General features: G+C 44.3%; 1 protein-coding gene across 1 annotated transcript in view; it reads right to left on the reverse strand.

Annotated features, from left to right (window-relative positions):
* The window catches only part of LOC138199812 (formin-like), a 48,092-nt gene that overhangs the window by 32,315 nt on the left and 3,486 nt on the right, over positions 1-12,291 (reverse strand). Inside the window, exons 3-4 of the mRNA XM_069152029.1 lie at positions 6,403-6,569; positions 1,834-1,954 (exon numbers count right to left, since the gene is read on the reverse strand). Of these exons, the coding sequence (XP_069008130.1) occupies positions 1,834-1,954; positions 6,403-6,569 (288 nt within the window). The remainder of the gene's footprint in view (positions 1-1,833; positions 1,955-6,402; positions 6,570-12,291) is intronic.

The raw sequence follows: 12,291 nt of genomic DNA on the forward strand, positions 1-12,291 counted from the left end.
GCTCATTCTGACAGAACACAAAGTTGTTGCCGTGACAACAGACATACGGATGCCGTGACCAATTCTAGAAGGTGGATGCTTCACACACATCTTCGACCTGACAAATCAAATCATCACAGTCTGAAGGTGAACGTTCAAGAACGGCGTCACCATTTCAGTATCTTCCCGTCTGTTCCTGAGTTATGTGGTTTTTTAAAAAAAATTTTTTTTAATAATGGCCAGACATTATGATTTCAGTCAGGATGACCTTAAAAATATCATCATCTCTTTTCATCCTAGAAGACATTAGACTGAAATTTCGTCATAACTCTTGAGTTATGGCAACAAACAGGTATTGTGAGGTCACGGTGACCTATGACCTTTTACCACCAAAATCGAATCGGTTCATCTTTTAGTCCGAGACTGTTTTGTGCCGCATTTGAAGAAAGTTGTTCCTGAGATATTGCATTCACACGGAGGCATACAAAAGCTCATCTGTTGCTACTAATAAAAGGTAAGTGAAAACCCACATTATTTTCCTGACCTCCATAAAGTTACAGTAATATTTGCGGCATGGCCTCCAATGAATGCTTTGTCAGCTCATAAAATAGCTTGATTTTAAAGTTATATCCAAATACTGTGTCTGCCAAGTTAAATAAAACGACACCGTATACATAAATCAATGTATTTGAGGGTTTTACACTTACTTCTATTGACCTATATTAATACTTATATCAGTGATGCTGTTTGTAACTGATGCACTATCATACAGTATATAACTAGTTTGTTGTACTGAGTAACATTTTGCTGTGGTTACACTTAATTATCTTATTATATTATTATCTTATTGCTTCTGTATGCTGCTGTAGCGAAAAAATTTCCCCTCGGGGATTAATAAAGTAACTACCTAACCTAAACAAACTCTTAAAAGAAAGACTGAAATTTGTACAATTTTCTGGACCGTATAATTTCGGGTCATACATGTGTAAATTAACAGACAAATATCTGAGATATGTATTTGATAAAAGCACGCACACGCGGGTTGGTTTATCTATATGGCCGACAGTCTGGACTTTTGCTCCGCTTCTTAAATTCCACAGACTGGTTTTTATGACGGGAGCAAAGCTGAAACACGGAGCGCAGATCACTGGAATAATCCACAGTATTTGGTCTTAATCTGTTCTCAGGGATCAAGCAACACCACAGGGGACATCAAGCAGCTGTTGTACTGCAGCTGTACGCTCGCAGTGCCCAAAACATGAAAGCGAAGCTTTTGACTTTGTAATGTAATCAGCCCACGGACGGCCTTGTGTGCTTTTAACCTATTTGAGTGGCGTTACACCTCTAGAGTGCAACTTTGGCCAAACATGGCGTGCTGCCCAGAGTATACTTGATTCCGTGAAATGTTTTTACTGCAGTAATGCCCAACACGTTACCCTGTGATGCCACGAAACAGCAGCCGCACAAACAGCATGATTAAGGAGCAGACACAGCCTGACTGTGTTCTTAAATGGATTTAAAGGATGTCTTACACCCTGCTGCCGATACTTAGCTCCGCGTGGCTTCTCTCGGACATTTAACGTGCGTGTTTAAGGGTTTGATAACGGTGGCTCAACTTCCTTTTTTCCCCCCACCGTTTTAAATATTGAGACTTGACCGAGAACATTTACCCACACAGGAGATCCCTTTATATGATCACCATTTTATTGTATTTCTTCTGGCCCTCATCCACAAAGCCAATCAGAGTGAGGCGTGTCGGCGTGAGCTCAACCGGCATGATTCTCTGTCGGCATGTTGTTCTTGGTAGTAAACACGGGCAGCGTCGTCTAAAGCTACAAAGCTGGAGGTTCTTACCCGCCTCGGTGTACTTGAGCCCCACCTTCTCCTCCTCATCCTTGGGTTTGCGTGGGGGCCACACAGCCTGCAGACGGCCTGGAGTCCGGTCCTCACTGTCCGTCGGGGACGTGGTCTCCGTCTACGGGGAGAGTTCACATGAGATTATTTAGATTACCAGGTTATTTCATGTCTTTGCTGTCAATACAAAACACCTGTGCAACTTCAAAATACGGTTATGTGGTGCAGTGGTTTCCTGTTGTGACTACGTACACTGGCCTCGGTGGGACTTTTGAGCTCCTTGCTGGGAGATTTGGAGGTTCTCTCAAATATCGACCTGAGACTTTCTTTGTCGTTCTTGATTTTCTTTTTCACCGCCTCCAGATCCACATTTTCTGTCTTCTCCTTTTGCCCAGTCTTGGGACCAAAAAGGGTCCTGAAGGTTTCATAGGCCAGGTCGGAGGTTTTCTTTCTCTCAGGTGTGGACGTGGGAGCTTCTGGGTCTGAGCTTTTCTCTCCTGAAACCTCCTTTTCATTCTCAGACTCTTTTTTGCAGCGTACAGTATCAGCCTCCTGCTTATCCACTGACTTTTTACGGACATCGTTGTTGTCAAGACTCAGCAGCTGACTGAGCTGTCCCATTACGGTGCTTTTAGTTTCTGCAACAGATTTAGGCTCAGCGTGTTTTTTGACTGGAGAGCCAGTCTTCTGCTCCGGAAAGAGTTTGGCTTTGTTTACGGTCTTCTTGAGGTTGAGCAGGGCCAGGTCAGCATCCTTCTCTCTCTGCTTGATCTCTGACACCACCTCTCTGTCTCCCCCCACTGCTCCTTTCTTCAGCACCCGCAAACCGCTGAAGAGAGCTGGCATCTGGAAGGAAGGGGGCGAAGAGAGGGTCGCGCCGCTGGACGGCGATGAGGTGGAAGAGCTAGAAACGGTGGCAACGGATGAAGCTGGTGGTTTAATTCTCTCTGGTGTCTTTGGAGCCGTTGGGCGCGGTGACTCAGGACTGGCGCACGGCTGGCTGTCACCGGTGGACTCTTCAGGTGCAGATGGAGGCGACGAGGGTTTCTCAAACCCTGAACTTCTCACACCAGCAGTCTCTGATTGCTCTTCTGAACTGGAGGACGACCGGACTGAGGCTTCAGGTGTACGAGGACCGGAGGGAACGGAGGAGGACGTCTGCATGGAGTGATGCTCCTTCAACTCTTCCTCAGCCTCCGCCCTTTGCTCACTCGTCTCCTCCTTTTGTGGAATATCTCTCTGCGTTAATGGAGAGGCTGCATCAGCGTTATGGCCTGCAGCCTCCGAAGCCAAATGCCCAGAGATGATTGATGGAACAGGCTGAGAACAATCTATGCCAGCATACTCGTTGCTCTCATCCGTTCCCACACCCCACATCCTATTATCTCCAGCAGTCAATGTTTCTGCAGCCACAGACGCTGTGGGAGGAGTCTCATTGGAAGTGCACCCGTCTTCCTGTTCAGACGCTGAAGAGACCAGAACTGTCTTTGAGCTCGTTCTGCTGTTAAACCTTTCAGAGTACAAAATAGACTCTACGTGGGATTTATCTTGAAGTTGGTGGGTTCGAAACAAAGGTATTTCATAGTTTTCTTCATTTGCAACTTCTACCTCATCTCCATCCCCACTGTTCACTGCAATACTGCCCTCCTCAGGAAGGGCAGATTTCCTGCTCCAGACAAGCTTCTTCAACAGACTACTGCTGCTATGAGCCACCTCATCATCCTCATTTTCTGGGTCACTGTATGTTTCCACCCTCGTGACCTGGACCAGATCTGGGTCAACTGAGGCTCGAGCTGCAACTTCAACTTGTTCGCCAGAGCCCTCGACTGATGATTCAAGCGTTTTCACTGCATCACAGGAAGCTGTCACATCTTCCCTCCCTTTGAGCATGCTCTCACTGTTAGTAGCTGGACTATCTTCAGCCACAGGAGTGTTTCCATCTGACAGCTCCTTGAAAGACGTCAGAACAGGTGGCTCCACATCTGAAGAGGCAGACTGATCCCGGGTGAAGAAACTGCTGAAGACATTCAGGAGGGAACCCGGGGGCTGCTTCCCCTGTCCATCTGAGTTTCTACGTGCACTGTTCATTTTTTGTTTTTTTTTAAAGTGTCACTATGACTCGGATCAAACCAAAACAGGTAGCATCTCCAGCAAAGTGTCCATTGAAAATGTCACGAAAGTTTCTTCTCCCCACCTCGTTATCCAAGCTGCTCTTATTCCACCTGGTTGGCTGGGAACAAAAGGCCTTTGTATGGACAGACCTCCCAGCTCCTCTTACCTTCTCCTGGAGGGCACCAACCGCAATAAAAGTATCCTGTAATCCTGTTTACGTACAAACAGGTTGCATATAGAAGATTTGGGTAATATCACACAAAGACTACCACTGAGTGTATGTTGTCAGTGGTCGAGTTTAGTCTCCTCCCGGATTCCCATGACACTGCAAGTGAAGTCAAGCTGTTCAGTGGCTGGAAGCACGCCGTGCTGTAATCTCCCCGGGACAGCAGGAGAACAGAGTTCACCTGCCTTTTACAAACACATTCCCAACAGTTCTGACAAGCCGATAGGTATGATCCATAAAGTTGTGGGTGATACTTCGCCATGTGCCGGTGTAGGTTTGGAGGTTGCTTCTAGTTTGAGTCCGTCTTCTTTTCCATGTCTGTCTCAGTTTACAGAAAAAGCCTTGTGTGCTGCTGTGTGAGAAAACCCCCCCGAGGTTGGGAAAGAAAAAAAAAAAAAAAAAAGAGTTCCACTGGTCTACCCAGTCTGGGGACGCCTCCCTTCAGGTCCCTCCCTTCCTGGGAGGAGACCGGTAGAGCCAGGCACCACAGGTGTCTGATTACCTCTGCTCACTTCCATAAAGTTAAAAAGTAAACACAGAGGAGGAGTCAGCTCATAGTCAGGTAGAGAGCTGCAGAGGTCCAGAAAACTGGCGTTGCTCCATTAAGCGGTGAGCTACTACATCACAGGGGTTAAGAAGTGGTGATTAGTCGGCCTGGCCGTAGCCAGCTCCGGTTAATGTGCTAAGACGCCAACCTCTGTGATTAGCAGCTTATGGATACTCGGACACAACAAGACTGAATTCAGCTGGAAAAAAAAACAACATTGTTGATTCCTCTACATTCATGATGAATGTCAACCTACTCAATTACAAAATTAAAGCTAATTCTGACTCAAGTTGACGTGCAAACAATAAGACATCTATGTGGGAAGGTGGAAATAGTTTTATGAGAAAATAAAACAGTAGAAAAATATAACCGGTGTGTATTTAAATTTTTTTTTTTTTTTTAAGCTTATCCTTAATTACATCCGATTTAGAATCTTTGATAGAGGTTTGGATAAATGTCAGCAAAGAGGTGAGGGAAATGTTAACAAAGTGGTTACTCATAGCAACCAAAGGTCACCCCTCTTGAATGCCTTCTTTCAGACTGCATGACTGAGCACAGCCGAAGCCAGACCTGTTAAAGGGTACACTTTGTTTAAAATCAATGCTTTGTAAGTGTTTAAAAAAAAATATATATATATACATATTCAGTTTTATGATAATCAAAAATTAACCGAGAAAAATGGGAAGAAAAGAGAAATTGGAGGAATACATTATTCCAGCAGCTGCATCAATACTCGAAATATTGTTTTAAATGTATTTCCCAAACCGGTAATTATTTGTCACTGTAATGATTTCATAAAGTAAATGTCTGGGGGGGTTGGCTGTTAAAACACAATGAGAGTACATCATGTCAGACTGAGGTGTGGTTTATGAATAACATGAAAATAGATGATGACAGTGAAGCTGTGCCAGAGCGACACATGTCAGATGGCTGCCACTTTTATAACAATACAGCGCACCTAATTCTATACAGCGTGGCCTTTGTACTGTATGCTCAGTTAGTATGCTCACAGTCAGGGCAGTTATTGTGTCTTAGGAAAACAATGCTGGTGCTGATCACATTACTCACCCAACAACCACACCCAGATAATCAGTCTCATCTGCCACAGGAATGAAAACCTCTGCTCGACAGCATGATGGCATGTAGACAGCTTCACAGAGGTGAAGACACTTTCTCACTTCATTTAGAAGATCCGGTTCTTACTTATTAGAGTAGTTAAAGCCTGGAAACGCTGCATAGTCTGTCACAGGCCTTTTTGTAGAAGATAAACATATTGTACAGAGGGATTACGGAGGTCACGTGATCTGATTTATCTGCTGTTGAAATGTCTGCTTGATAACAATTGGGAACTTCCACTAATCTCCTCCCAAAAAAAAAAAAATCAAATCAACTAAAGTTCTAAAATGTTCCAAAAAAAAGGCTGCAAAGAAAGTCAGATTCTTCCGTTTTCTCTAAAAGGTTTGAGTGGAATGATCTCAGTCAGTTTTGGCTTTGTACAGATTAGAATCCTTGACCCATTAATCCATTTCTAAGACGATCAGGTGGTTAAATGCCAGCGTGGAGAGAAATCCCCATGAGTCTCACAAGAAAGAGAATAGAGTGCCACAGTACACTGCTCTGGATGTGAAAATATGCAATACAGCTGACACGGGTGTTTATGCTGCTAATCTTTGTGCGCTCTCACCGTGCACTCCAGCTTGGGGTAGTACGGCGTGTCCCCGATGATGTCATCCTCGGGCGGTGTGATGCGTAGGAAATCCAGGTGTTCGGGGCGTGGGACGCTAGAAAAGGGCTCCTGGGGGTCATCGCCGTCCAGCATCCAAATATCATCCTGACGCAGAAGGGAATCTTCTACAGAAACACAAACAAACAAGAGTAATTAACTCTCAGTGTTGTGCAACGCATTAACAGCATTAATTAATTACAAAAACATAGACAGCATAACAAGTGCGATCGTGTGTGTGTGTGTGTGACACGGCTAAATAAGCAGAGCTTAGTTGTTTTCCTGTGTTACCTGCGCGGCTTCCAAAGGTGCAACGAGGCAGAAAGCATGCATCACAAGATCTTAGCATCAAACAGGCAGGAAGAGAGACCCCTGTTTAGCTGCAGGCTCGAGGGCACGCCGCTATTTTTATCTGCACTTAGCCGGCCCTGTTCACATCATCCATATCAACAGGAAGCCACACTGATCCAATGAAAGTAAATATGAGCGCACATCACTTCAAAAACGAGCACAAGTATCTGATATCAATTTGTATTCACGACATCTTCACTGCAACATAAACATGATATAGCATTGCTCAGCACTTCTACTGTGAAGTCATGAAGTCAGTTGCAGGGAGGTGTGTGTGATAAATGTCAGCCAGTGTGTTTAGTCATCCAAAGGCCCCTGACGGAGTGGTAATACTGGACTTTAATTTACACTGGGAGACACTGCCCTCCTCTGACCACGCAGCATTAGGAGCGAATTCTACTGCCCCAAAACTATGTTTCAAAAAATTCTAACAGGGACTCTACCTCTGTGCTATTTTTGCTGCAGCAAGCTGGAAAATGTTCAATTCATTCTGTGCATTTCAGAGCACCTGACCTTTTCTTGTTACCGCTCAGAGACCCAGCATCGACCTGCAAAACGTGCAAACGCAGAAACCAGACTGGTGCTGTGAGGGAAAACACAGAACCAGAAATGCAATTTCACATTCATAATATATCATGCTTAGATGCATGCATTCACTGTTGTGAGCAAAAGCAGAAGTTAAGAGACATAAGGCAGGGAAAGTGAGGGAAAAGAAGAGAAGATGCTGTGGGAAGGGGCACAGATATTCAGCTGTAAGACAACACCTTGACCTGTTTGGGCAGAATTACTGGAAACTGAGAAATATGCATCACTTCCTGTTCAATAAGATGCTAAAGTATCCCATAACTTTGTGTCCTTGAAGAGGACATACTGCATTACTTGACTTCTGCCCAGCAGTCACTTCTAAGGACTTGGAAGTCCCTTTGAATAGATCCCCACAGTCTTGTCTCTCAGCCAAATGCTTTAAATTCAGTTATGGGAGACCACACACACACACAAAACTAAACAGGGGGGGGGGGCACATCATTGAAAAATGGAAGCATTGAAATTCAGCCTCAGCAAGTATTCTGCCACAATCAGTCATTATGAGACAGCAGTGATGCCTGCAGTCCCTCCAGTTATCTGGGACTTCTACCAACAGGGGGAAAAAAAAAAAGTAGGATTAGATTAATAACTTTTCATTATGATAATGCTGCACTGCACAGCCCCACCGAGGGAACTGCTGACTGTGAGCTGGGATGGTTCCAGCTGCAGTTAAGCCCAGGCTGAGCCAAGGACAGCAACTACTGATCAGGAAACACTCACTCCAAAATTCTTGGCTCCTGTAAAGGGCTCATTGTCAGTCTACTATCCACCTGCCAAAGACATTTTGACATGGTTTTATGTTTCTTTATGTCTCTAAAAAAATTTGTACAACAATCTTGAATGCTTGTAAGTGTGCCTATGTTTCACCTAGTTTCAGGGTATCGGTCTCCTAATTCAATATTCATAAAGTGGCCCACACTGCCATCATCTGGACAAGGAGAGGAAACACCTCGACCGTGTCCCTGTAGTCAAACTCAAACTCACTGCAGTGAAGCTATGGTGCAATGTAGTTGCTGTAAACAGATATGCAACTCTTGGATGCATTAGGTAATAAAGCTGCTGCATTTGATTATTTGCCAGTTCATTTATCACTCTCTAACACACACACACACACACACACACACACACACACACACACTGAGCTTAAGTTTTGTGGCCCTGGGGAGAACTGCCCGCTTATTGCCATTTAATCTCTGCCTTCTGCTCTTAAAGCCAAGACTGAATCACAGTGTCCATAACTGAGGGTGCAGATGGGATTGTGTTTGTCTGCTGACTGAAATGGAGTTTGGTTTGACATAACAGTGTTTACTGTGCAGCAGTTTACCTGCAGCCCCCACATCACTTATCATCCATGGTTACTTTTTGTTTGTTGATCCATGTTGGTGTAATGTGGTTGACCCTGTGTGGGGGCTGCAGGCTGCTTTCATACTGGAGCACCGACACATGAACGTCTCTCCGCCCCGAGTAAAGTATATGTGAAACAGTTCATAAAATATTCACTGCTAAGGCAGGACAACAAATATCATCTCCGCACAGTGTCTTATACTTAAATATAGACTTCTGTCTTTCAGACATCTCCAGTAAATACAGGGGTTTCCAAAGACCAAATGTGGTGACTGACAGCGGTGTCATTTGACAGTGAACATCACAGCATGTGAGTGAGCAGCTGCCAGACAGAATGGGTGTTACTGTGGTAAAGTATTTTCATCCTACCTGAAAAAAAAAAGAAAAAAAAAAAGGTCAGTGTGGCGCAGCTCTGAAGTCTGGACCTGACAGGTAGGTGTTGTTGTCAGGAGTGATGGATTAATCTGACAGTCACTCTGTCAGACAGTCATTACTCAACCAGCTTCATGGAGACCAGATTGAGCGCTATGAAACGGACATGAAATCGACAAAAGCAAATATATAAAACCCTTACAGGGACGTTTCTGTCTGGTTTTGTTTTCTAGGAGCGATTAAATATCCACATATCTATAAAAGTAAAGAGCTTTTACAAATTAACATTATCTCCTCCCACAGCACAGTTTCAAATTCTTATTAGACACCCAAACAGCTTTGCCCCATGTGCCCTATTTTAGCCACTAAAATCTATAACCTGATCATTCAAAGTGCAAGAACTGGGCCATGTGGCATGCTGAGTACATCTGGCAGCCTCCATTCTGCTCCATCACTTTTAGCCAAGAAGGGGAATCATAGACTTTTACACAAATCATGAAAAATGCAGGATTTATAAATCACCCGGCTTCTATAGCGCCTGTCATGGCCGTATTTTTTACACAATCTTGTTGACTGTCAGGCTGCCTGATAGACTGACTGGTTTGGCTGCCGGTGTTAAAGTCCATGCAAAGGCAGCTACAAGTGGAAACTAAGAGACGTGTGCTGGATTGAGAGCTAATGGAGAAACGTAGCATGACATGATGCATGCAGAGACGTCATCACTTATCTGAAAAGCAGTTTTAGGGGATAATGGGATATACAGACTTTAGGTAAAGGGACGAGTTCTTTTATTGTACCTGGTAGGCCACTTACTGTGGGACCGGGAATCTGGTTAACTTCCACTGAGAGTGTAGGTTTAAAATAGCAGGACACTGAGGAGAGGCCATTTAAAGTGCTAAAAAACTTGCAGAAGCGTGATGTGGAGCATAACTGAGATTTGCCCAGATGCTAGTGTAGCGAAGTCATTTATTAAAGAAAACAGGTTATATGTTACAAGAAGGACCTTTGTGCCCTGTTTCCCAGTAAGCAGCTCAGAGCAGCAGCGTTAGGCAGACTGAGAGAAAAGCTCTCTTTTTGGCAGAACAGACTTCATTATCTGAATAGAGCGGGCCCTTGTCCTCACTCGGTGCAACAATGTCGCATGGCAGCGCACTTTGTGTTGAATGACAGCTAGCAAGGAGAGCAGGGAGAGCCGGGTGATACCCTCTTGCTCTGCACTGATCAGTTTCATATGACCTTGCTGGAACATATTGGGTAATCTGATTATGGTATTGGCTGCCATATGTCAGACGATAATAAGCAGGGAATTGAGGAAGGGAGTGTTAAGAGAGAGAGAGAGAGAGAGAGAGAGAGAGAGAGAGAGAGAGAGAGAGAGAGCGCGAGGGACAGAGACTAATACTGAACTCGACCGATAACTGATAAAAAAACCAAACAACAGCTATAATCTGTGGTGTCATAATAACGGATCAAATGAGCACGTGTAGCAGGAAAGACATCGCTTGCACCACATGTGGTCCCGTGACGCTGCAGCTCCACTCAGCTCTATACAGCATCAGAGCATCTTTTAGCTCCTTGTTTTGGTTTTGTCTGCAGACTTTCATTTTTTTTGTCTGTATGCAGTGAAGAAGATCTAAAATCCCAAAAGATATCACGCCGCCGGTTCAGCACCCGATTTCAAAACAGAGGAGCTGACGAATATTAGTGGAGCATTTTGGAATGTTTACAATTTGTTGTGCAGTTTTGAAACTGTGTTTGGGCAGACTGTCCTCGCCAAAAAGCTCTGCGGTGTTGGAGCAGGAAACACTAACGCAGCCTAAAGAGAGACTGATAAAACATTACATACTGCACATATTGTCCAAACACCGTGCAAGAGAGTCAGTGCATGAAATAAACAAGAGAATTCGCTGATTTAAAATTACCATGAATGTCTGCGTGAACTCTCATTAACAAGCACAAAGCTTCATTAAGAGAGCCCAGATTAAAGAGCCCTATTCATAATTAGTTTGACATTTGTTAAACCATGAGGGCCAGGTTTTGCACTGACCCACTTAGCCCCATTGGCTGGACCCTGTGATGTTCATTTATCTGTGAAGTGTATTTAATTATCAGAAAACAAAAGGGCGAGCTAGTAAACAGCCGAGATGCAGCGCAATCGAAAGAGGGAATTAGTTTTAGATTAAAGGTTTAAACCTTCACTTGAGGGATTGTGTAGCATGTAGCATGTAGCATGTGGACAGCATAACGCAAGAAACGTGAATCTGGTTCCGTCTGAGTTTCATACACACAGATGGTGGATTATACTATCGCTCTGAGCGTCTGGAGTCTCATGCTCAAGAAACACAAACACAGAAGGGAAATGTAGTTTCATTCGATGTGGATTGTGTTGTTAATGTTAATGGTGGCATCTGTGTGTGCACAAGGTGATGACACACAGGGACGGTATCATTTCAGTGGGAATTGATCCAAATCATTTCCAGAGGAGTGAATCTGGGCTATTTATCCCCCCTGTCCTCCCGTCAGCTCAGCTCTCATTCTCCCATCAGCTGGGTTGAGCGTTGTTGGCTGTGTTGGTTGGGCTAGTGCACGCCGGTCTGTGATGTAACCACTCAAATACTCTAGTGCCCTTAAAAATGGGGCATTGTTTTTATTAAATAGGTACGCAGACGTGAAAAGCATAAAATTGCATAATCATTAAAAGGACATCTGTTCGCTGATGTAGATGAAAGCAGTGACTCTGAATAGGATGTTCACCACATTACAAGATAGCTACTGCAATAATAATAAGGCCTCCATCAAAGCAATATCAGCCAAGATTGTGCGGTTTGTAGTCTGAAACACTGGATGTAAAATGTCGGCATAAACCTGCTGAATATTTCAGTCGATATTCCACTCGTCTTTCTGAAAGCTCAAGCGAGATTTAACAAAGATTTGGATCATGCAATAAAGCAGGCCTGCTTGTTCCATTTTTTTTCCAGCTCACCTCCTTACATGCAAAAGTTCCACAAAAAACAATTTCCCTGGCCCTGAAACAATCTTGCATGGGCATCGTTGCTGCCTGCCCAGCTTAGCGCTGTCCACGATGATTGTGATTAGTATGGAAGCGGCAGGAGACAGAATCACATGAACACATGCTCTCGATTAAAGCTCAGGAAAAGACAGACCCGGCCCGCGATCATCGAGGAAAAGCCACACTGACAT

This window comes from Embiotoca jacksoni, unplaced genomic scaffold (assembly GCF_022577435.1).
Source record: "Embiotoca jacksoni isolate LCO1_2020_lvr unplaced genomic scaffold, fEmbJac1.0.p SCAF_18, whole genome shotgun sequence".
Taxonomy (NCBI): domain Eukaryota; kingdom Metazoa; phylum Chordata; class Actinopteri; family Embiotocidae; genus Embiotoca; species Embiotoca jacksoni.